This window comes from Leptodactylus fuscus, unplaced genomic scaffold, assembly GCF_031893055.1.
Source record: "Leptodactylus fuscus isolate aLepFus1 unplaced genomic scaffold, aLepFus1.hap2 HAP2_SCAFFOLD_414, whole genome shotgun sequence".
NCBI lineage: Eukaryota > Metazoa > Chordata > Amphibia > Anura > Leptodactylidae > Leptodactylus > Leptodactylus fuscus.
This window is the reverse complement of record NW_027440439.1, coordinates 55,436-80,400: the sequence shown is the minus strand read 5'-3', so window position 1 is coordinate 80,400 and position 24,965 is coordinate 55,436. Positions and strand designations below refer to the sequence as shown.

General features: G+C 48.2%; 1 protein-coding gene across 4 annotated transcripts in view; it reads left to right on the top strand.

The window, feature by feature from the left end:
* LOC142188312 (arf-GAP with GTPase, ANK repeat and PH domain-containing protein 3-like) overlaps positions 1 to 24,965 on the top strand; it is a 94,285-nt gene that overhangs the window by 22,895 nt on the left and 46,425 nt on the right. For all 4 annotated transcript variants that reach the window (XM_075261811.1, XM_075261812.1, XM_075261809.1 and 1 more), the window contains exons 2-3: positions 7,901 to 7,959; positions 8,261 to 8,348. In XM_075261811.1, coding sequence (XP_075117912.1) covers positions 7,901 to 7,959; positions 8,261 to 8,348 — 147 coding nt within the window. The remainder of the gene's footprint in view (positions 1 to 7,900; positions 7,960 to 8,260; positions 8,349 to 24,965) is intronic.

Here is a 24,965-nt window from a genome sequence, read left to right as displayed (position 1 = left end):
TGTGAAGGGAAAGTGAAAGAGAGAAGTTCCTGAAGGGAAATGGAGGTGTAGAATGTCTATGAAGAAACTGAGAGAAAGATGGTCCATGAAGAAAACGAGAGTGATAGAAGGTCCATGAAGAAAGCGAGAGTGATAGAAGGTCCATGAAGAAAGCGAGAGTGATAGAAGGTCCATGAAGAAAGCGAGAGTGATAGAAGGTCCATGAAGAAAGCGAGAGTGATAGAAGGTCCATGAAGAAAGCAAGAGTGATAGAAGGTCTATGAAGGGAAAGAGAAAATGTGAAGGTCCATGAAAGGATTAGAGAGGGATAGAAGGTCCACAAAGGGAAAAAGAGGGATAGAAGTTCCGTAAAGAAAAGAGAGAGGTAGAGCATAGAAACTAGAGATCCATGTGCAATGGAGGATGGTCTTGTGTAAGGTAGAACATAGAGTTTAGAGACCTATGTAGGAAGGATAGAGGGACTCGTGTAAGAGAATAACAAAGAATCCAGAGATCCATATAAGATGGGGGACAGAAGGACTCATGTAAGGTGAAAAAGAGATTCTAGAGATGCATATAAGATGGAGGACAGAGGGACTTTTGTAAGGGAATAACAAACAATCTATAGATCCATATAAGATGGAGGACAGAGGGACTCATGTAAGGTAGACTAGAGAATCTAGAGATCCATATAAGATGGAGGACAGAGGGACTCATGTAAGGTAGACTAGAGAATCTAGAGATCCATATAAGATGGAGGACAGAGGGACTCGTGTAAGGGAATAACAAACAATCTATAGATCCATATAAGATGGAGGACAGAAGGACTCATGTAAGGTGAAAAAGAGATTCTAGAGATCCATATAAGATGGAGGACAGAGGGACTCATGTAAGGTGGAATAGATTCTAGAGATCCATATAAGATGGAGGACAGAGGGACTCATGTAAGGTACAATATAGAATCTATAGATCCATATAAGATGGAGGATAGAGGGACTCATGTAAGGTAGACTAGAGAATCTAGAGATCCATATAAGATGGAGGATAGAGGGACTCATGTAAGGTAGACTAGAGAATCTAAAGAGCCATATAAGATGGAGGATAGAGGGACTCATGTAAGGTGGAATAGAGAATCTAGAGAGCCATATAAGATGGAGGATAGAGGGACTCATGTAAGGTGGAATAGATTCTAGAGATCCATATAAGATGGAGGACAGAGGGACTCATGTAATGGAGAATAGAGAATCTAGAGATCTATATAAGATGGAGGACAGAGAGACTCATGTAATGGAGAATAGAGAATCTATAGAGCCATATAAGATGAAGGATAGAGGGACTCATGTAAGGTGGAATAGAGAATCTATAGATCTATATAAGATGGAGGACAGAGGGACTCATGTAAGGTAGACTAGAGAATCTAGAGATCCATATAAGATGGAGGATAGAGGGACTCATGTAAGGTACAATAGAGAATCTAGAGAGCCATATAAGATGGAGGACAGAGGGACTCATGTAAGGTACAATAGAGAATCTAGAGAGCCATATAAGATGGAGGATAGAGGGACTCGTAAGGTGGAATAGATTCTAGAGATCCATATAAGATGGAGGACAGAGGGACTCATGTAAGGTAGACTAGAGAATCTAGAGATCCATATAAGATGGAGGACAGAGGGACTCATGTAAGGTAGACTAGAGAATCTAGAGATCCATATAAGATGGAGGACAGAAGGACTCATGTAAGGTGAAAAAGAGATTCTAGAGATCCATATAAGATGGAGGACAGAGGGACTCATGTAAGGTGGAATAGATTCTAGAGATCCATATAAGATGGAGGACAGAGGGACTCATGTAAGGGAATAACAAACAATCTATAGATCCATATAAGATGGAGGACAGAGGGACTCATGTAAGGTACAATATAGAATCTATAGATCCATATAAGATGGAGGATAGAGGGACTCATGTAAGGTAGACTAGAGAATCTAGAGATCCATATAAGATGGAGGACAGAGGGACTCATGTAAGGTAGACTAGAGAATCTAGAGAGCCATATAAGATGGAGGATAGAGGGACTCATGTAAGGTGGAATAGAGAATCTAGAGATCCATATAAGATGGAGGACAGAGGGACTCATGTAATGGAGAATAGAGAATCTAGAGATCTATATAAGATGGAGGACAGAGAGACTCATGTAATGGAGAATAGAGAATCTATAGATCTATATAAGATGGAGGACAGAGGGACTCATGTAAGGTAGACTAGAGAATCTAGAGATCCATATAAGATGGAGGATAGAGGGACTCATGTAAGGTACAATAGAGAATCTAGAGAGCCATATAAGATGGAGGATAGAGGGACTCGTAAGGTGGAATAGATTCTAGAGATCCATATAAGATGGAGGACAGAGGGACTCATGTAAGGTAGACTAGAGAATCTAGAGATCCATATAAGATGAAGGATAGAGGGACTCATGTAAGGTGGAATAGATTCTAGAGATCCATATAAGATGGAGGACAGAGGGACTCATGTAAGGTAGAATAGAGAATCTATAGATCCATATAAGATGGAGGACAGAGGGACTCATGTAAGGAAGAATAGAGAATCTATAGATCCATATAAGATGGAGGACAGAGGGACTCATGTAAGGTAGAATAGATTCTAGAGATCCATATAAGATGGAGGATAGAGGGACTCATGTAAGGTAGAATAGAGAATCTATAGATCCATATAAGATGGAGGACAGAGGGACTCATGTAAGGTAGAATAGAGAATCTATAGATCCATATAAGATGGAGGACAGAGGGACTCATGTAAGGTAGACTAGAGAATCTAGAGATCTATATAAGATGGAGGACAGAGGGACTCATGTAAGGTAGAATAGAGAATCTAGAGAGCCATATAAGATGGAGGACAGAGGGACTCATGTAAGGTACAATAGAGAATCTAGAGAGCCATATAAGATGGAGGATAGAGGGACTCATGTAAGGTAGACTAGAGAATCTAGAGATCCTTATAAGATGGAGGACAGAGGGACTCATGTAAGGTAGAATAGAGAATCTAGAGAGCCATATAAGATGGAGGACAGAGGGACTCATGTAAGGTGGAATAGATTCTAGAGATCTATATAAGATGGAGGACAGAGGGACTCATGTAAGGTGGAATAGATTCTAGAGATCCATATAAGATGGAGGATAGAGGGACTCATGTAAGGTGGAATAGAGAATCTAGAGATCCATATAAGATGGAGGATAGAGGGACTCATGTAAGGTAGACTAGAGAATCTAAAGAGCCATATAAGATGGAGGATAGAGGGACTCATGTAAGGTGGAATAGATTCTAGAGAGCCATATAAGATGGAGGACAGAGGACTCATGTAAGGTACAATAGAGAATCTAGAGAGCCATATAAGATGGAGGATAGAGGGACTCATGTAAGGTGGAATAGATTCTAGAGAGCCATATAAGATGGAGGACAGAGGGACTCATGTAAGGTGGAATAGATTCTAGAGATCCATATAAGATGGAGGACAGAGGACTCATGTAAGGTGGAATAGAGAATCTAGAGAGCCATATAAGATGGAGGACAGAGGGACTCATGTAAGGTGGAATAGATTCTAGAGATCCATATAAGATGGAGGACAGAGGGACTCATGTAAGGTGGAATAGATTCTAGAGATCCATATAAGATGGAGGATAGAGGGACTCATGTAAGGTAGACTAGAGAATCTAGAGATCTATATAAGATGGAGGACAGAGGGACTCGTAAGGTAGACTAGAGAATCTAGAGATCCATATAAGATGGAGGACAGAGGGACTCATGTAAGGTAGACTAGAGAATCTAGAGATCTATATAAGATGGAGGATAGAGGGACTCATGTAAGGTGGAATAGATTCTAGAGATCCATATAAGATGGAGGACAGAGGGACTCGTAAGGTAGACTAGAGAATCTAGAGATCCATATAAGATGGAGGACAGAGGGACTCATGTAAGGTACAATATAGAATCTATAGATCCATATAAGATGGAGGATAGAGGGACTCATGTAAGGTAGACTAGAGAATCTAGAGATCCATATAAGATGGAGGACAGAGGGACTCATGTAAGGTAGACTAGAGAATCTAGAGAGCCATATAAGATGGAGGATAGAGGGACTCATGTAAGGTGGAATAGAGAATCTAGAGATCCATATAAGATGGAGGACAGAGGGACTCATGTAATGGAGAATAGAGAATCTAGAGATCTATATAAGATGGAGGACAGAGAGACTCATGTAATGGAGAATAGAGAATCTATAGATCTATATAAGATGGAGGACAGAGGGACTCATGTAAGGTAGACTAGAGAATCTAGAGATCCATATAAGATGGAGGATAGAGGGACTCATGTAAGGTACAATAGAGAATCTAGAGAGCCATATAAGATGGAGGATAGAGGGACTCGTAAGGTGGAATAGATTCTAGAGATCCATATAAGATGGAGGACAGAGGGACTCATGTAAGGTAGACTAGAGAATCTAGAGATCCATATAAGATGAAGGATAGAGGGACTCATGTAAGGTGGAATAGATTCTAGAGATCCATATAAGATGGAGGACAGAGGGACTCATGTAAGGTAGAATAGAGAATCTATAGATCCATATAAGATGGAGGACAGAGGGACTCATGTAAGGAAGAATAGAGAATCTATAGATCCATATAAGATGGAGGACAGAGGGACTCATGTAAGGTAGAATAGATTCTAGAGATCCATATAAGATGGAGGATAGAGGGACTCATGTAAGGTAGAATAGAGAATCTATAGATCCATATAAGATGGAGGACAGAGGGACTCATGTAAGGTAGAATAGAGAATCTATAGATCCATATAAGATGGAGGACAGAGGGACTCATGTAAGGTAGACTAGAGAATCTAGAGATCTATATAAGATGGAGGACAGAGGGACTCATGTAAGGTAGAATAGAGAATCTAGAGAGCCATATAAGATGGAGGACAGAGGGACTCATGTAAGGTACAATAGAGAATCTAGAGAGCCATATAAGATGGAGGATAGAGGGACTCATGTAAGGTAGACTAGAGAATCTAGAGATCCTTATAAGATGGAGGACAGAGGGACTCATGTAAGGTAGAATAGAGAATCTAGAGAGCCATATAAGATGGAGGACAGAGGGACTCATGTAAGGTGGAATAGATTCTAGAGATCTATATAAGATGGAGGACAGAGGGACTCATGTAAGGTGGAATAGATTCTAGAGATCCATATAAGATGGAGGATAGAGGGACTCATGTAAGGTGGAATAGAGAATCTAGAGATCCATATAAGATGGAGGATAGAGGGACTCATGTAAGGTAGACTAGAGAATCTAAAGAGCCATATAAGATGGAGGATAGAGGGACTCATGTAAGGTGGAATAGATTCTAGAGAGCCATATAAGATGGAGGACAGAGGACTCATGTAAGGTACAATAGAGAATCTAGAGAGCCATATAAGATGGAGGATAGAGGGACTCATGTAAGGTGGAATAGATTCTAGAGAGCCATATAAGATGGAGGACAGAGGGACTCATGTAAGGTGGAATAGATTCTAGAGATCCATATAAGATGGAGGACAGAGGACTCATGTAAGGTGGAATAGAGAATCTAGAGAGCCATATAAGATGGAGGACAGAGGGACTCATGTAAGGTGGAATAGATTCTAGAGATCCATATAAGATGGAGGACAGAGGGACTCATGTAAGGTGGAATAGATTCTAGAGATCCATATAAGATGGAGGATAGAGGGACTCATGTAAGGTAGACTAGAGAATCTAGAGATCTATATAAGATGGAGGACAGAGGGACTCGTAAGGTAGACTAGAGAATCTAGAGATCCATATAAGATGGAGGACAGAGGGACTCATGTAAGGTGGAATAGATTCTAGAGATCCATATAAGATGGAGGACAGAGGGACTCATGTAAGGTGGAATAGATTCTAGAGATCCATATAAGATGGAGGATAGAGAGACTCATGTAAGGTAGACTAGAGAATCTAGAGATCTATATAAGATGGAGGATAGAGGGACTCATGTAAGGTGGAATAGATTCTAGAGATCCATATAAGATGGAGGACAGAGGGACTCGTAAGGTAGACTAGAGAATCTAGAGATCCATATAAGATGGAGGACAGAGTGACTCATGTAAGGTAGACTAGAGAGCCATATAAGATGGAGGATAGAGGGACTCATGTAAGGTAGACTAGAGAATCTAGAGAGCCATATAAGATGGAGGACAGAAGGACTCATGTAAGGTAGACTAGAGAATCTAGAGAGCCATATAAGATGGAGGATAGAGGGACTCATGTAAGGTAGACTAGAGAATCTAGAGATCCATATAAGATGGAGGACAGAGGGACTCATGTAAGGTAGACTAGAGAATCTAGAGATCCATATAAGATGGAGGATAGAGCGACTCATGTAAGGTAGACTAGAGAATCTAGAGATCCATATAAGATGGAGGATAGAGCGACTCATGTAAGGTAGACTAGAGAATCTAGAGATCTATGTAAGATTGAGGATAGAGGGACTCATGTAAGGTGGAATAGAATCTAGAGATCCATATAAGATGGAGGACAGAGGGACTCATGTAAGGTAGACTAGAGAATCTAGAGATCCATATAAGATGGAGGACAGAGGGACTCATGTAATGGAGAATAGAGAATCTAGAGATCTATATAAGATGGAGGACAGAGAGACTCATGTAATGGAGAATAGAGAATCTATAGATCCATATAAGATGGAGGACAGAGAGACTCATGTAAGGTAGACTAGAGAATCTAGAGATCTATATAAGATGGAGGACAGAGGGACTCATGTAAGGTAGACTAGAGAATCTAGAGAGCCATATAAGATGGAGGACAGAGGGACTCATGTAAGGTACAATAGAGAATCTAGAGAGCCATATAAGATGGAGGACAGAGGGACTCATGTAAGGTAGACTAGAGAATCTAGAGATCCATATAAGATGGAGGACAGAGGGACTCATGTAAGGTAGAATAGAGAATCTAGAGAGCCATATAAGATGGAGGACAGAGGGACTCATGTAAGGTAGACTAGAGAATCTAGAGATCTATATAAGATGGAGGATAGAGCGACTCATGTAAGGTAGACTAGAGAATCTAGAGATCTATATAAGATGGAGGACAGAGGGACTCATGTAAGGTACAATAGAGAATCTAGAGAGCCATATAAGATGGAGGACAGAGGGACTCATGTAAGGTAGAATAGAGAATCTAGAGATCTATATAAGATGGAGGATAGAGGGACTCATGTAAGGTGGAATAGATTCTAGAGATCCATATAAGATGGAGGACAGAGGGACTCATGTAAGGTAGACTAGAGAATCTAGAGATCTATATAAGATGGAGGATAGAGGGACTCATGTAAGGTAGACTAGAGAATCTAGAGATCTATATAAGATGGAGGACAGAGGGACTCATGTAAGGTACAATAGAGAATCTAGAGAGCCATATAAGATGGAGGACAGAGGGACTCATGTAAGGTAGAATAGAGAATCTAGAGATCTATATAAGATGGAGGATAGAGGGACTCATGTAAGGTGGAATAGATTCTAGAGATCCATATAAGATGGAGGACAGAGGGACTCATGTAAGGTACAATAGAGAATCTAGAGATCCATATAAGATGGAGGACAGAACAGAGGCTCTAGAAGTACATGATGGTGAAGTAAGGAGATAGACATTTCAAGGGAAGAATAGGAGGCAGAGATGTCTCTGAAGGCAAAAGTTGGGGAGGAGAGGGATCCTTGGTCTGGAAGGATGGGGTATATAAAGGAATCTTTGTCTCAATGTGGGAGGAGCTTATAATTCAGTAACACCAGAGCACAGATGTACCGAATTGTGATGAAGTTTTTTGCTTTTTGTTTTAGACTCTTTCGTGAATAGTCAGGAGTGGACCCTGAGTCGTTCTGTTCCGGAGCTTAAAGTGGTAAGTTGCTCTTTGCCCTGTGTGAAATGGAAGCAGCCGACAGTATCTGTAGGAGAACGTCTGATCGACTTTAAGCTGCCCAAGAGCTTCTGCGCCCGGGGCCCAGGATTGACTTTCATGTCCAGGTGGTTATAGATTTGTCTCCATGGTGGGTGCAGAGTCTAGTAGGAAGCTTTGGCCGCATGATAGAGATCTTCTGCCCCGAGCTGTGGACATCAGGGCAGTTTAGGCCAATCACAGTCTCTTCTCCTCCATATCTTATGTCCGTTATTAAATCCTCTATACTTACATTGTGTTGCAGGGCATTGTGGGTAATCTCTCCAGTGGGAAATCGGCATTGGTTCATCGATACCTCACAGGAACGTATGTTCAGGAAGAGTCTCCTGAAGGTAGGCCATCTGCTACTGTGCCCATGGAGATTGTCTCCACCGAGGAGAAAGCATTGTACCCGGAGGGAGAGGCCTGCACAGGGGGCGCTCCTTGTGGGACTGCAGCGGGGCAGCTCGTCTGGAAGGGAGGGAATCTGTTTGGTCTCTGCCTTCCTTCAGTGCTCTGTATATGTCCGATGGAGGAGTGTGTGGGTGCAGCTCATAGCCCTACTCCACCAGGGACACAACGTAAGGCCTTGGCGGCACCACATTCATTGTATAGGCTACAGGGACAATATACTCAGCCATCAGCGCTAGAATTTCTTTAATCCAGCACTTTCACTTCCTTCTTTTCTTGGCTCCTGCGCGGAAATCGGCTCAGAGCGTGAGCAATACCATCCACGATAGAAGAAGAACATCATCCAGCATGGCCAGTGCGGAAAGATAAAAAACTCCTCTTAACTATTACATGCGTCATATCATCAAAGAGACGAATCCTGTGTGTCTGACTCGATGCCGGATGGTCTTCTATCAAGGATGATATTGTATAGGCTACGCCCTCTTGTCAGTCAGTATATAGAGATCTCTATCCTGTCTGTACATAGTTATTAGACCGCCCCCTTGTCAGTCAGTATATAGAGATCTCTATCCTGTCTGTACATAGTTATTAGACCGCCCCCTTGTCAGTCAGTATATAGACATCTCTATCCTGTCTGTACATAGTTATTAGACCGCCCTCTTGTCAGTCAGTATATAGAGATCTCTATCCTGTCTGTACATAGTTATTAGACCGCCCCCTTGTCAGTCAGTATATAGAGATCTCTATCCTGTCTGTACATAGTTATTAGACCGCCCCCTTGTCAGTCAGTATATAGACATCTCTATCCTGTCTGTCCATAGTTATTAGACCGCCCCCTTGTCAGTCAGTATATAGACATCTCTATCCTGTCTGTACATAGTTATTAGACCGCCCCCTTGTCAGTCAGTATATAGACATCTCTATCCTGTCTGTCCATAGTTATTAGACCGCCCCCTTGTCAGTCAGTATATAGAGATCTCTATCCTGTCTGTCCATAGTTATTAGACCGCCCCCTTGTCAGTCAGTATATAGACATACACACAATATGTATCCGAGTGGAGAAACGTTTTCCTTAGTGATAACAATGTGATTCCACAGGTAGATACTGGATATAAGGTCATAAAGTCACAGGGAATGGTAGATCAGAAGTAACAACTGGACGTTTCGGTCCACAGACCTTCCTCACACTGGATCTACTAGTGCAGATAAAATAGTGCTGCAGTGCTGTGTGATGGTCTCTTGTGCTGCAGTGCTGTGTGATGGTCTCTAGTGCTGCAGTGCTGTGTGATGGTCTCTAGTGCTGCAGTGCTGTGTGATGGTCTCTTGTGCTGCAGTGCTATGTGATGGTCTCTTGTGCTGCAGTGCTGTGTGATGGTCTCTTGTGCTGCAGTGCTGTGTGATTGTCTCTAAGTGCTGTGTGATGGTCTCTTGTGCTGCAGTGCTGTGTGATGGTCTCTAGTGCTGTGTGATGGTCTCTAGTGCTGCAGTACTGTGTGATGGTCTCTAGTGATGCAGTGCTGTGTGATGGTCTCTTGTGCTACAGTGCTGTGTGATGGTCTCTTGTGCTGCAGTACTGTGTGATGGTCTCTAGTGCTGCAGTGCTGTGTGATGGTCTCTAGTGCTGCAGTGCTGTGTGATGGTCTCTTGTGCTGCAGTACTGTGTGATGGTCTCTAGTGCTGCAGTGCTGTGTGATGGTCTCTTGTGCTGCAGTGCTGTGTGATGGTCTCTTGTGCTGCAGTGCTGTGTGATGGTCTCTAGTGCTGTGTGATGGTCTCTTGTGCTGCAGTGCTGTGTGATGGTCTCTAGTGCTGTGTGATGGTCTCTAGTGCTGCAGTGCTGTGTGATGGTCTCTTGTGCTGCAGTGCTGTGTGATGGTCTCTAGTGCTGTGTGATGGTCTCTAGTGCTGCAGTACTGTGTGATGGTCTCTAGTGATGCAGTGCTGTGTGATGGTCTCTTGTGCTACAGTGCTGTGTGATGGTCTCTTGTGCTGCAGTACTGTGTGATGGTCTCTAGTGCTGCAGTGCTGTGTGATGGTCTCTAGTGCTGCAGTGCTGTGTGATGGTCTCTTGTGCTGCAGTACTGTGTGATGGTCTCTAGTGCTGCAGTGCTGTGTGATGGTCTCTTGTGCTGCAGTGCTGTGTGATGGTCTCTTGTGCTGCAGTGCTGTGTGATGGTCTCTAGTGCTGTGTGATGGTCTCTTGTGCTGCAGTGCTGTGTGATGGTCTCTAGTGCTGTGTGATGGTCTCTAGTGCTGCAGTGCTGTGTGATGGTCTCTTGTGCTGCAGTGCTGTGTGATGGTCTCTTGTGCTGCAGTGCTGTGTGATGGTCTCTAGTGCTGCAGTGCTGTGTGATGGTCTCTAGTGCTGCAGTGCTGTGTGATGGTCCCTAGTGCTGCAGTGCTGTGTGATGGTCTCTTGTGCTGCAGTGCTGTGTGATGGTCTCTAGTGCTGTGTGATGGTCTCTTGTGCTGCAGTGCTGTGTGATGGTCTCTTGTGCTGCAGTACTGTGTGATGGTCTCTTGTGCTGCAGTGCTGTGTGATGGTCTCTTGTGCTGCAGTGCTGTGTGATGGTCTCTTGTGCTGCAGTGCTGTGTGATGGTCTCTAGTGCTGCAGTGCTGTGTGATGGTCTCTAGTGCTGCAGTGCTGTGTGATGGTCTCTAGTGCTGTGTGATGGTCTCTTGTGCTGCAGTGCTGTGTGATGGTCTCTAGTGCTGTGTGATGGTCTCTAGTGCTGCAGTGCTGTGTGATGGTCTCTTGTGCTGCAGTGCTGTGTGATGGTCTCTAGTGCTGCAGTGCTGTGTGATGGTCTCTTGTGCTGCAATGCTATGTGATGGTCTCTAGTGCTGCAGTGCTGTGTGATGGTCTCTAGTGCTGCAGTGCTGTGTGATGGTCTCTTGTGCTGCAGTGCTGTGTGATGGTCTCTTGTGCTGCAGTGCTGTGTGATGGTCTCTAGTGCTGTGTGATGGTCTCTTGTGCTGCAGTGCTGTGTGATGGTCTCTAGTGCTGCAGTGCTGTGTGATGGTCTCTTGTGCTGCAGTGCTGTGTGATGGTCTCTAGTGCCGCAATGCTGTGTGATGGTCTCTTGTGCTGCAGTGCTGTGTGATGGTCTCTTGTGCTGCAGTGCTGTGTGATGGTCTCTAGTGCTGCAGTGCTGTGTGGTGGTCTCTAGTGCTGCAGTGCTGTGTGATGGTCTCTTGTGCTGCAGTGCTGTGTGATGGTCTCTAGTGCTGCAGTGCTGTGTGATGGTCTCTTGTGCTGCAGTGCTGTGTGATGGTCTCTTGTGCTACTGTGCTGTGTGATGGTCTCATGTGCTACAGTGCTGTGTGATGGTCTCTAGTGCTGCAGTGCTGTGTGGTGGTCTCTAGTGCTGCAGTGCTGTGTGATGGTCTCTTGTGCTGCAGTGCTGTGTGATGGTCTCTTGTGCTGCAGTGCTGTGTGATAGTTTCTTGTGCTGCAGTACTGTGTGATGGTCTCTAGTGCTGCAGTGCTGTGTGATGGTCTCTTGTGCTGCAGTGCTGTGTGATGGTCTCTTGTGCTGCAGTGCTGTGTGATGGTCTCTAGTGCTGCAGTGCTGTGTGATGGTCTCTTGTGCTGCAGTGCTGTGTGATGGTCTCTAGTGCTGCAGTGCTGTGTGATGGTCTCTTGTGCTACAGTGCTGTGTGATGGTCTCTTGTGCTGTGTGATGGTCTCTTGTGCTGCAGTGCTGTGTGATGGTCTCTTGTGCTGCAGTGCTGTGTGATGGTCTCTAGTGCTGCAGTGCTGTGTGATGGTCTCTAGTGCTGCAGTGCTGTGTGATGGTCTCTAGTGCTGCAGTGCTGTGTGATGGTCTCTAGTGCTGCAGTGCTGTGTGATGGTCTCTAGTGCTACAGTGCTGTGTGATGGACTCTTGTGCTGCAGTGCTGTGTGATGGTCTCTTGTGCTGCAGTGCTGTGTGATGGTCTCTAGTGCTGTGTGATGGTCTCTAGTGCTGCAGTGCTGTGTGATGGTCTCTTGTGCTGCAGTACTGTGTGATGGTCTCTAGTGCTGCAGTGCTGTGTGATGGTCTCTTGTGCTGTGTGATGGTCTCTTGTGCTGCAGTGCTGTGTGATGGTCTCTAGTGCTGCAGTGCTGTGTGGTGGTCTCTAGTGCTGCAGTGCTGTGTGATGGTCTCTTGTGCTGCAGTGCTGTGTGATGGTCTCTAGTGCTGTGTGATGGTCTCTAGTGCTGCAGTGCTATGTGATGGTCTCTTGTGCTGCAGTGCTGTGTGATGGTCTCTTGTGCTACAGTGCTGTGTGATGGTCTCTAGTGCTGCAGTGCTGTGTGATGGTCTCTAGTGCAGCAGTGCTGTGTGATGGTCTCTTGTGCTGCAGTGCTGTGTGATGGTCTCTAGTGCTGCAGTGCTGTGTGATGGTCTCTTGTGCTGCAGTGCTGTGTGATGGTCTCTTGTGCTGCAGTGCTGTGTGATGGTCTCTTGTGCTACAGTGCTGTGTGATGGTCTCTAGTGCTGCAGTGCTGTGTGATAGTTTCTTGTGCTGCAGTACTGTGTGATGGTCTCTAGTGCTGCAGTGCTGTGTGATGGTCTCTTGTGCTGCAGTGCTGTGTGATGGTCTCTTGTGCTGCAGTGCTGTGTTATGGTCTCTAGTGCTGCAGTGCTGTGTGATGGTCTCTAGTGTTGCAGTGCTGTGTGATGGTCTCTTGTGCTGCAGTACTGTGTGATGGTCTCTTGTGCTGCAGTGCTGTGTGATGGTCTCTTGTGCTGCAGTGCTGTGTGATGGTCTCTTGTGCTGCAGTGCTGTGTGATGGTCTCTAGTGCTGCAGTGCTGTGTGATGGTCTCTAGTGCTGCAGTGCTGTGTGATGGTCTCTTGTGCTGCAGTGCTGTGTGATGGTCTCTTGTGCTGCAGTGCTGTGTGATGGTCTCTAGTGCTGCAGTACTGTGTGATGGTCTCTTGTGCTGCAGTGCTGTGTGATGGTCTCTAGTGCTGCAGTGCTGTGTGGTGGTCTCTTGTGCTACAGTGCTGTGTGGTGGTCTCTAGTGCTGCAGTGCTGTGTGATGGTCTCTTGTGCTACAGTGCTGTGTGATGGTCTCTAGTGCTGCAGTGCTGTGTGATGGTCTCTTGTGCTACAGTGCTGTGTGATGGTCTCTAGTGCTGCAGTGTTGTGTGATGGTCTCTAGTGCTGTGTGATGGTCTCTTGTGCTGCAGTGCTGTGTGATGGTCTCTAGTTCTGCAGTGCTGTGTGATGGTCTCTAGTGCTGCAGTGCTGTGTGATGGTCTCTTGTGCTGCAGTGCTGTGTGATGGTCTCTAGTGCTGCAGTGCTGTGTGGTGGTCTCTTGTGCTACAGTGCTGTGTGATGGTCTCTAGTGCTGCAGTGCTGTGTGATGGTCTCTTGTGCTACAGTGCTGTGTGATGGTCTCTAGTGCTGCAGTGCAGTGTGATGGTCTCTTGTGCTACAGTGCTGTGTGATGGTCTCTAGTGCTGCAGTGCTGTGTGATGGTCTCTAGTGCTGTGTGATGGTCTCTTGTGCTGCAGTGCTGTGTGATGGTCTCTAGTGCTGCAGTGCTGTGTGATGGTCTCTAGTGCTGCAGTGCTGTGTGATGGTCTCTTGTGCTACAGTGCTGTGTGATGGTCTCTAGTGCTGCAGTGCTGTGTGATGGTCTCTAGTGCTGTGTGATGGTCTCTAGTGCTGCAGTGCTGTGTGATGGTCTCTAGTGCAGCAGTGCTGTGTGATGGTCTCTTGTGCTGCAGTGCTGTGTGATGGTCTCTAGTGCTGCAGTGCTGTGTGATGGTCTCTTGTGCTGCAGTGCTGTGTGATGGTCTCTTGTGCTACAGTGCTGTGTGATGGTCTCTAGTGCTGCAGTGCTGTGTGATGGTCTCTTGTGCTACAGTGCTGTGTGATGGTCTCTAGTGCTGCAGTGCTGTGTGATGGTCTCTAGTGCTGTGTGATGGTCTCTTGTGCTGCAGTGCTGTGTGATGGTCTCTAGTTCTGCAGTGCTGTGTGATGGTCTCTAGTGCTGCAGTGCTGTGTGATGGTCTCTTGTGCTACAGTGCTGTGTGATGGTCTCTAGTGCTGTGTGATGGTCTCTTGTGCTGCAGTGCTGTGTGATGGTCTCTAGTGCTGCAGTGCTGTGTGATGGTCTCTAGTGCTGCAGTGCTGTGTGATGGTCTCTTGTGCTACAGTGCTTTGTGATGGTCTCTAGTGCTGCAGTGCTGTGTGATGGTCTCTAGTGCTGTGTGATGGTCTCTAGTGCTGCAGTGCTGTGTGATGGTCTCTAGTGCAGCAGTGCTGTGTGATGGTCTCTTGTGCTGCAGTGCTGTGTGATGGTCTCTAGTGCTGCAGTGCTGTGTGATGGTCTCTTGTGCTGCAGTGCTGTGTGATGGTCTCTTGTGCTACAGTGCTGTGTGATAGTTTCTTGTGCTGCAGTACTGTGTGATGGTCTCTAGTGCTGCAGTGCTGTGTGATGGTCTCTTGTGCTGCAGTGCTGTGTGATGGTCTCTTGTGCTGCAGTGCTGTGTGATGGTCTCTAGTGCTGCAGTGCTGTGTGATGGTCTCTTGTGCTGCAGTGCTGTGTGATGGTCTCTTGTGCTGCAGTGCTGTGTGATGGTCTCTTGTGCTGCAGTGCTGTGTGATGGTCTCTAGTGCTGCAGTGCTGTGTGATGGTCTCTTGTGCTGCAGTGCTGTGTGATGGTCTCTTGTGCTGCAGTGCTGTGTGATGGTCTCTAGTGCTGCAGTGCTGTGTGATGGTCTCTAGTGCTGCAGTGCTGTGTGATGGTCTCTAGTGCTGTGTGATGGTCTCTTGTGCTGCAGTGCTGTGTGATGGTCTCTAGTGCTGCAGTGCTGTGTGATGGTCTCTAGTGCTGTGTGATGGTCTCTTGTGCTGCAGTGCTGTGTGATGGTCTCTAGTGCTGTGTGATGGTCTCTAGTGCTGCAGTACTGTGTGATGGTCTCTTGTGCTGCAGTGCTGTGTGGTGGTCTCTTGTGCTACAGTGCTGTGTGATGGTCTCTAGTGCTGCAGTGCTGTGTGATGGTCTCTTGTGCTACAGTGCTGTGTGATGGTCTCTAGTGCTGCAGTGCTGTGTGATGGTCTCTTGTGCTGCAGTGCTGTGTGATGGTCTCTAGTGCTGCAGTACTGTGTGATGGTCTCTTGTGCTGCAGTGCTGTGTGATGGTCTCTAGTGCTGCAGTGCTGTGTGATGGTCTCTAGTGCTGTGTGATGGTCTCTTGTGCTGCAGTACTGTGTGATGGTCTCTTGTGCTGCAGTGCTGTGTGATGGTCTCTAGTTCTGCAGTGCTGTGTGATGGTCTCTAGTGCTGCAGTGCTGTGTGATGGTCTCTTGTGCTACAGTGCTGTGTGATGGTCTCTAGTGCTGCAGTGCTGTGTGATGGTCTCTTGTGCTACAGTGCTGTGTGATGGTCTCTAGTGCTGTGTGATGGTCTCTAGTTCTGCAGTGCTGTGTGATGGTCTCTAGTGCTGCAGTGCTGTGTGATGGTCTCTAGTGCTGTGTGATGGTCTCTTGTGCTGCAGTGCTGTGTGATGGTCTCTAGTGCTGCAGTGCTGTGTGATGGTCTCTAGTGCTGCAGTGCTGTGTGATGGTCTCTTGTGCTACAGTGCTGTGTGATGGTCTCTAGTGCTGCAGTGCTGTGTGATGGTCTCTAGTGCTGTGTGATGGTCTCTAGTGCTGCAGTGCTGTGTGATGGTCTCTAGTGCAGCAGTGCTGTGTGATGGTCTCTAGTGCAGCAGTGCTGTGTGATGGTCTCTAGTGCTGCAGTGCTGTGTGATGGTCTCTAGTGCTGCAGTGCTGTGTGATGGTCTCTTGTGCTGCAGTGCTGTGTGATGGTCTCTTGTGCTGCAGTGCTGTGTGATGGTCTCTTGTGCTGCAGTGCTGTGTGATGGTCTCTTGTGCTACAGTGCTGTGTGATGGTCTCTAGTGCTGTGTGATGGTCTCTTGTGCTGCAGTGCTGTGTGATGGTCTCTAGTGCTGCAGTGCTGTGTGATGGTCTCTTGTGCTGCAGTGCTGTGTGATGGTCTCTTGTGCTGCAGTGCTGTGTGATGGTCTCTTGTGCTGCAGTGCTGTGTGATGGTCTCTAGTGCTGCAGTGCTATGTGATGGTCTCTTGTGCTGCAGTGCTGTGTGATGGTCTCTAGTGCTGCAGTGCTGTGTGATGGTCTCTTGTGCTGCAGTGCTGTGTGATAGTTTCTTGTGCTGCAGTACTGTGTGATGGTCTCTAGTGCTGCAGTGCTGTGTGATGGTCTCTAGTGCTGCAGTGCTGTGTGATGGTCTCTTGTGCTGCAGTGCTATGTGATGGTCTCTTGTGCTGCAGTGCTGTGTGATGGTCTCTTGTGCTGCAGTGCTGTGTGATGGTCTCTAGTGCTGCAGTGCTGTGTGATGGTCTCTAGTGCTGCAGTGCTGTGTGATGGTCTCTAGTTCAGTGTTGTGTGATGGTCTCTAGTGTTGCAGTGCTGTGTGATGGTCTCTTGTTCTGCAGTGCTGTGTGATGGTCTCTAGTGCTGCAGTGCTGTGTGATGGTCTCTTGTGCTGCAGTACTGTGTGATGGTCTCTAGTGCTGCAGTGCTTTGTGATGGTCTCTTGTGCTACATTGCTGTGTGATGGTCTCTAGTGCTGTGTGATGGTCTCTTGTGCTGCAGTGCTGTGTGATGGTCTCTTGTGCTGCAGTGCTGTGTGATGGTCTCTAGTGCTGCAGTGCTGTGTGATGGTCTCTTGTGCTACAGTGCTGTGTGATGGTCTCTTGTGCTGCAGTGCTGTGTGATGGTCTCTTGTGCTGCAGTGCTGTGTGATGGTCTCTTGTGCTGCAGTGCTGTGTGATGGTCTCTTGTGCTGCAGTGCTGTGTGATGGTCTCTTGTGCTGCAGTGCTGTGTGATGGTCTCTTGTGCTGCAGTGCTGTGTGATGGTCTTTAGTGCTGCAGTGCTGTGTGATGGTCTCTAGTGCTGCAGTGCTGTGTGATGGTCTCTAGTTCAGTGTTGTGTGATGGTCTCTAGTGTTGCAGTGCTGTGTGATGGTCTCTTGTGCTGCAGTGCTGTGTGATGGTCTCTAGTGCTGCAGTGCTGTGTGATGGTCTCTTGTGCTGCAGTACTGTGTGATGGTCTCTAGTGCTGCAGTGCTGTGTGATGGTCTCTTGTGCTGTGTGATGGTCTCTTGTGCTGCAGTGCTGTGTGATGGTCTCTAGTGCTGCAGTGCTGTGTGATGGTCTCTTGTGCTACAGTGCTTTGTGATGGTCTCTAGTGCTGTGTGATGGTCTCTAGTGCTGCAGTGCTGTGTGATGGTCTCTTGTGCTGCAGTGCTGTGTGATGGTCTCTTGTGCTGCAGTGCTGTGTGATGGTCTCTTGTGCTGTGTGATGGTCTCTAGTGCTGCAGTGCTGTGTGATGGTCTCTAGTGCTGCAGTGCTGTGTGATGGTCTCTTGTGCTGTGTGATGGTCTCTTGTGTTGCAGTGCTGTGTGATGGTCTCTAGTGCTGTGTGATGGTCTCTAGTGCTGCAGTGCTGTGTGATGGTCTCTAGTGCTGCAGTGCTGTGTGATGGTCTCTTGTGCTGTGTGATGGTCTCTAGTGCTGCAGTGCTGTGTGATGGTCTCTTGTGCTGTGTGATGGTCTCTTGTGCTGCAGTGCTGTGTGATGGTCTCTTGTGCTGTGTGATGGTCTCTTGTGCTGCAGTGCTGTGTGATGGTCTCTAGTGCTGCAGTGCTGTGTGATGGTCTCTTGTGCTACAGTGCTGTGTGATGGTCTCTAGTGCTGTGTGATGGTCTCTAGTGCTGCAGTGCTGTGTGATGGTCTCTAGTGCTGCAGTGCTGTGTGATGGTCTCTAGTGCTGTGTGATGGTCTCTAGTGCTGCAGTGCTATGTGATGGTCTCTTGTGCTGCAGTGCTGTGTGATGGTCTCTTGTGCTACAGTGCTGTGTGATGGTCTCTTGTGCTGCAGTGCTGTGTGATGGTCTCTTGTGCTGCAGTGCTGTGTGATGGTCTCTTGTGCTGCAGTGCTGTGTGATGGTCTCTTGTGCTGCAGTGCTGTGTGATGGTCTCTTGTGCTGCAGTGCTGTGTGATGGTCTCTAGTGCAGCAGTGCTGTGTGATGGTCTCTTGTGCTGCAGTGCTGTGTGATGGTCTCTAGTGCTGCAGTGCTGTGTGATGGTCTCTAGTGCTGCAGTGCTGTGTGATGGTCTCTTGTGCTGCAGTGCTGTGTGATGGTCTCTTGTGCTGCAGTGCTGTGTGATGGTCTCATGTGCTGCAGTGCTGTGTGATGGTCTCTAGTGCTGCAGTGCTGTGTGATGGTCTCTTGTGCTATGTGATGGTCTCTAGTGCTGCAGTGCTGTGTGATGGTCTCTAGTGCTGCAGTGCTGTGTGATGGTCTCTTGTGCTGCAGTGCTTTGTGATGGTCTCTAGTGCTGCAGTGCTGTGTGATGGTCTCTTGTGCTGCAGTGCTGTGTGATGGTCTCTTGTGCTGCAGTGCTGTGTGATGGTCTCTTGTGCTACAGTGCTGTGTGATGGTCTCTAGTGCTGCAGTGCTGTGTGATGGTCTCTAGTGCTGCAGTGCTGTGTGATGGTCTCTAGTGCTGCAGTGCTGTGTGATGGTCTCTTGTGCTGCAGTGCTGTGTGATGGTCTCTAGTGCTGCAGTGCTGTGTGATGGTCTCTTGTGCTGCAGTGCTGTGTGATGGTCTCTTGTGCTGCAGTGCTGTGTGATGGTCTCTAGTGCTGCAGTGCTGTGTGATGGTCTCTAGTGCTGCAGTGCTGTGTGATGGTCTCTTGTGCTGCAGTGCTGTGTGATGGTCTCTAGTGCTGCAGTGCTGTGTGATGGTCTCTTGTGCTGCAGTGCTGTGTGATGGTCTCTAGTGCTGTGTGATGGTCTCTTGTGCTGCAGTGCTGTGTGATGGTCTCTAGTGCTGCAGTGCTGTGTGATGGTCTCTTGTGCTGCAGTGCTGTGTGATGGTCTCTTGTGCTACAGTGCTGTGTGATGGTCTCTAGTGCTGCAGTGCTGTGTGATGGTCTCTTGTGCTGCAGTGCTTTGTGATGGTCTCTAGTGCTGCAGTGCTGTGTGATGGTCTCTTGTGCTGCAGTGCTGTGTGATGGTCTCTAGTTCTGCAGTGCTGTGTGATGGTCTCTTGTGCTGCAGTGCTGTGTGATGGTCTCTAGTGCTGCAGTGCTGTGTGATGGTCTCTTGTGCTGCAGTGCTGTGTGATGGTCTCTAGTGCTGCAGTGCTGTGTGATGGTCTCTTGTGCTGCAGTGCTGTGTGATGGTCTCTTGTGCTACAGTGCTGTGTGATGGTCTCTTGTGCTGCAGTGCTGTGTGATGGTCTCTAGTGCTGCAGTGCTGTGTGATGGTCTCTAGTGTTGCAGTGCTGTGTGATGGTCTCTAGTGCTGCAGTGCTGTGTGATGGTCTCTTGTGCTGCAGTGCTGTGTGATGGTCTCTAGTGCTGCAGTGCTGTGTGATGGTCTCTAGTGCTGCAGTGCTGTGTGATGGTCTCTTGTGCTGCAGTGCTTTGTGATGGTCTCTTGTGCTGCAGTGCTGTGTGATGGTCTCTTGTGCTGCAGTGCTGTGTGATGGTCTCTTGTGCTGCAGTGCTGTGTGATGGTCTCTAGTGCTGCAGTGCTGTGTGATGGTCTCTTGTGCTGCAGTGCTGTGTGGTGGTCTCTAGTGTTGCAGTGCTGTGTGATGGTCTCTAGTGCTGCAGTGCTGTGTGGTGGTCTCTTGTGCTGCAGTGCTGTGTGATGGTCTCTTGTGCTACAGTGCTGTGTGATGGTCTCTAGTGCTGCAGTGCTGTGTGATGGTCTCTTGTGCTGCAGTGCTGTGTGATGGTCTCTTGTGCTGCAGTGCTGTGTGATGGTCTCTTGTGCTGCAGTGCTGTGTGATAGTTTCTTGTGCTGCAGTACTGTGTGATGGTCTCTAGTGCTGCAGTGCTGTGTGATGGTCTCTAGTGCTGCAGTGCTGTGTGATGGTCTCTTGTGCTGCAGTGCTATGTGATGGTCTCTTGTGCTGCAGTGCTGTGTGATGGTCTCTTGTGCTGCAGTGCTGTGTGATGGTCTCTAGTGCTGCAGTGCTGTGTGATGGTCTCTAGTGCTGCAGTGCTGTGTGATGGTCTCTAGTTCAGTGTTGTGTGATGGTCTCTAGTGTTGCAGTGCTGTGTGATGGTCTCTTGTTCTGCAGTGCTGTGTGATGGTCTCTAGTGCTGCAGTGCTGTGTGATGGTCTCTTGTGCTGCAGTACTGTGTGATGGTCTCTAGTGCTGCAGTGCTTTGTGATGGTCTCTTGTGCTACATTGCTGTGTGATGGTCTCTAGTGCTGTGTGATGGTCTCTTGTGCTGCAGTGCTGTGTGATGGTCTCTAGTGCTGCAGTGCTGTGTGATGGTCTCTTGTGCTACAGTGCTGTGTGATGGTCTCTTGTGCTGCAGTGCTGTGTGATGGTCTCTTGTGCTGCAGTGCTGTGTGATGGTCTCTTGTGCTGCAGTGCTGTGTGATGGTCTCTTGTGCTGCAGTGCTGTGTGATGGTCTCTTGTGCTGCAGTGCTGTGTGATGGTCTCTTGTGCTGCAGTGCTGTGTGATGGTCTCTTGTGCTGCAGTGCTGTGTGATGGTCTTTAGTGCTGCAGTGCTGTGTGATGGTCTCTAGTGCTGCAGTGCTGTGTGATGGTCTCTAGTTCAGTGTTGTGTGATGGTCTCTAGTGTTGCAGTGCTGTGTGATGGTCTCTTGTGCTGCAGTGCTGTGTGATGGTCTCTAGTGCTGCAGTGCTGTGTGATGGTCTCTTGTGCTGCAGTACTGTGTGATGGTCTCTAGTGCTGCAGTGCTGTGTGATGGTCTCTTGTGCTGTGTGATGGTCTCTTGTGCTGCAGTGCTGTGTGATGGTCTCTAGTGCTGCAGTGCTGTGTGATGGTCTCTTGTGCTACAGTGCTTTGTGATGGTCTCTAGTGCTGTGTGATGGTCTCTAGTGCTGCAGTGCTGTGTGATGGTCTCTTGTGCTGCAGTGCTGTGTGATGGTCTCTTGTGCTGCAGTGCTGTGTGATGGTCTCTTGTGCTGTGTGATGGTCTCTAGTGCTGCAGTGCTGTGTGATGGTCTCTAGTGCTGCAGTGCTGTGTGATGGTCTCTTGTGCTGTGTGATGGTCTCTTGTGTTGCAGTGCTGTGTGATGGTCTCTAGTGCTGTGTGATGGTCTCTAGTGCTGCAGTGCTGTGTGATGGTCTCTAGTGCTGCAGTGCTGTGTGATGGTCTCTTGTGCTGTGTGATGGTCTCTAGTGCTGCAGTGCTGTGTGATGGTCTCTTGTGCTGTGTGATGGTCTCTTGTGCTGCAGTGCTGTGTGATGGTCTCTTGTGCTGTGTGATGGTCTCTTGTGCTGCAGTGCTGTGTGATGGTCTCTAGTGCTGCAGTGCTGTGTGATGGTCTCTTGTGCTACAGTGCTGTGTGATGGTCTCTAGTGCTGTGTGATGGTCTCTAGTGCTGCAGTGCTGTGTGATGGTCTCTAGTGCTGCAGTGCTGTGTGATGGTCTCTAGTGCTGTGTGATGGTCTCTAGTGCTGCAGTGCTATGTGATGGTCTCTTGTGCTGCAGTGCTGTGTGATGGTCTCTTGTGCTACAGTGCTGTGTGATGGTCTCTTGTGCTGCAGTGCTGTGTGATGGTCTCTTGTGCTGCAGTGCTGTGTGATGGTCTCTTGTGCTGCAGTGCTGTGTGATGGTCTCTTGTGCTGCAGTGCTGTGTGATGGTCTCTTGTGCTGCAGTGCTGTGTGATGGTCTCTTGTGCTGCAGTGCTGTGTGATGGTCTCTAGTGCAGCAGTGCTGTGTGATGGTCTCTTGTGCTGCAGTGCTGTGTGATGGTCTCTAGTGCTGCAGTGCTGTGTGATGGTCTCTAGTGCTGCAGTGCTGTGTGATGGTCTCTTGTGCTGCAGTGCTGTGTGATGGTCTCTTGTGCTGCAGTGCTGTGTGATGGTCTCATGTGCTGCAGTGCTGTGTGATGGTCTCTAGTGCTGCAGTGCTGTGTGATGGTCTCTTGTGCTATGTGATGGTCTCTAGTGCTGCAGTGCTGTGTGATGGTCTCTAGTGCTGCAGTGCTGTGTGATGGTCTCTTGTGCTGCAGTGCTTTGTGATGGTCTCTAGTGCTGCAGTGCTGTGTGATGGTCTCTTGTGCTGCAGTGCTGTGTGATGGTCTCTTGTGCTGCAGTGCTGTGTGATGGTCTCTTGTGCTACAGTGCTGTGTGATGGTCTCTAGTGCTGCAGTGCTGTGTGATGGTCTCTAGTGCTGCAGTGCTGTGTGATGGTCTCTAGTGCTGCAGTGCTGTGTGATGGTCTCTTGTGCTGCAGTGCTGTGTGATGGTCTCTAGTGCTGCAGTGCTGTGTGATGGTCTCTTGTGCTGCAGTGCTGTGTGATGGTCTCTAGTGCTGCAGTGCTGTGTGATGGTCTCTAGTGCTGCAGTGCTGTGTGATGGTCTCTTGTGCTGCAGTGCTGTGTGATGGTCTCTAGTGCTGCAGTGCTGTGTGATGGTCTCTTGTGCTGCAGTGCTGTGTGATGGTCTCTAGTGCTGTGTGATGGTCTCTAGTGCTGCAGTGCTGTGTGATGGTCTCTAGTGCTGTGTGATGGTCTCTTGTGCTGCAGTGCTGTGTGATGGTCTCTAGTGCTGCAGTGCTGTGTGATGGTCTCTTGTGCTGCAGTGCTGTGTGATGGTCTCTTGTGCTACAGTGCTGTGTGATGGTCTCTAGTGCTGCAGTGCTGTGTGATGGTCTCTTGTGCTGCAGTGCTTTGTGATGGTCTCTAGTGCTGCAGTGCTGTGTGATGGTCTCTTGTGCTGCAGTGCTGTGTGATGGTCTCTAGTTCTGCAGTGCTGTGTGATGGTCTCTTGTGCTGCAGTGCTGTGTGATGGTCTCTAGTGCTGCAGTGCTGTGTGATGGTCTCTTGTGCTGCAGTGCTGTGTGATGGTCTCTAGTGCTGCAGTGCTGTGTGATGGTCTCTTGTGCTGCAGTGCTGTGTGATGGTCTCTTGTGCTACAGTGCTGTGTGATGGTCTCTTGTGCTGCAGTGCTGTGTGATGGTCTCTAGTGCTGCAGTGCTGTGTGATGGTCTCTAGTGTTGCAGTGCTGTGTGATGGTCTCTAGTGCTGCAGTGCTGTGTGATGGTCTCTTGTGCTGCAGTGCTGTGTGATGGTCTCTAGTGCTGCAGTGCTGTGTGATGGTCTCTAGTGCTGCAGTGCTGTGTGATGGTCTCTTGTGCTGCAGTGCTTTGTGATGGTCTCTTGTGCTGCAGTGCTGTGTGATGGTCTCTTGTGCTGCAGTGCTGTGTGATAGTCTCTTGTGCTGCAGTGCTGTGTGATGGTCTCTAGTGCTGCAGTGCTGTGTGATGGTCTCTTGTGCTACAGTGCTGTGTGATGGTCTCATGTGCTGCAGTGCTGTGTGATGGTCTCTAGTGCTGTGTGATGGTCTCTTGTGCTACAGTGCTGTGTGATGGTCTTTAGTGCTGCAGTGCTGTGTGATGGTCTCTTATGCTGCAGTACTGTGTGATGGTCTCTAGTGCTGCAGTGCTGTGTGATGGTCTCTAGTTCAGTGTTGTGTGATGGTCTCTAGTGTTGCAGTGCTGTGTGATGGTCTCTTGTGCTGCAGTGCTGTGTGATGGTCTCTAGTGCTGCAGTGCTGTGTGATGGTCTCTTGTGCTGCAGTGCTGTGTGATGGTCTCTAGTGCTGCAGTGCTGTGTGATGGTCTCTAGTTCAGTGTTGTGTGATGGTCTCTAGTGTTGCAGTGCTGTGTGATGGTCTCTTGTGCTGCAGTGCTGTGTGGTGGTCTCTATTGCTGCAGTGCTGTGTGATGGTCTCTTGTGCTGCAGTGCTGTGTGATGGTCTCTAGTGTTGCAGTGCTGTGTGATGGTCTCTAGTGCTGCAGTGCTGTGTGATGGTCTCTTGTGCTGCAGTGCTGTGTGATGGTCTCTTGTGCTGCAGTACTGTGTGATGGTCTCTTGTGCTGCAGTGCTGTGTGATGGTCTCTTGTGCTGCAGTGCTGTGTGATGGTCTCTAGTGCTGCAGTGCTGTGTGATGGTCTGTAGTGCTGCAGTGCTGTGTGATGGTCTCTAGTGCTGCAGTGCTGTGTGATGGTCTCTAGTGTTGCAGTGCTGTGTGATGGTCTCTAGTGCTGCAGTGCTGTGTGATGGTCTCTAGTGTTGCAGTGCTGTGTGATAGTCTCTTGTGCTGCAGTACTGTGTGATGGTCTCTAGTGCTGCAGTGCTGTGTGATGGTCTCTAGTGCTGCAGTGCTGTGTGATAGTCTCTTGTGCTGCAGTACTGTGTGATGGTCTCTAGTGCTGCAGTGCTGTGTGATGGTCTCTAGTGCTGCAGTGCTGTGTGATGGTCTCTAGTGCTGCAGTGCCGTGTGATAGTCTCTTGTGCTGCAGTACTGTGTGATGGTCTCTAGTGCTGCAGTACTGTGTGATGGTCTCTAGTGCTGCAGTGCTGTGTGATGGTCTCTAGTGCTGCAGTGCTGTGTGATAGTCTCTTGTGCTGCAGTACTGTGTGATGGTCTCTAGTGCTGCAGTACTGTGTGATGGTCTCTAGTGCTGCAGTGCTGTGTGATGGTCTCTAGTGCTGCAGTGCTGTGTGATGGTCTCT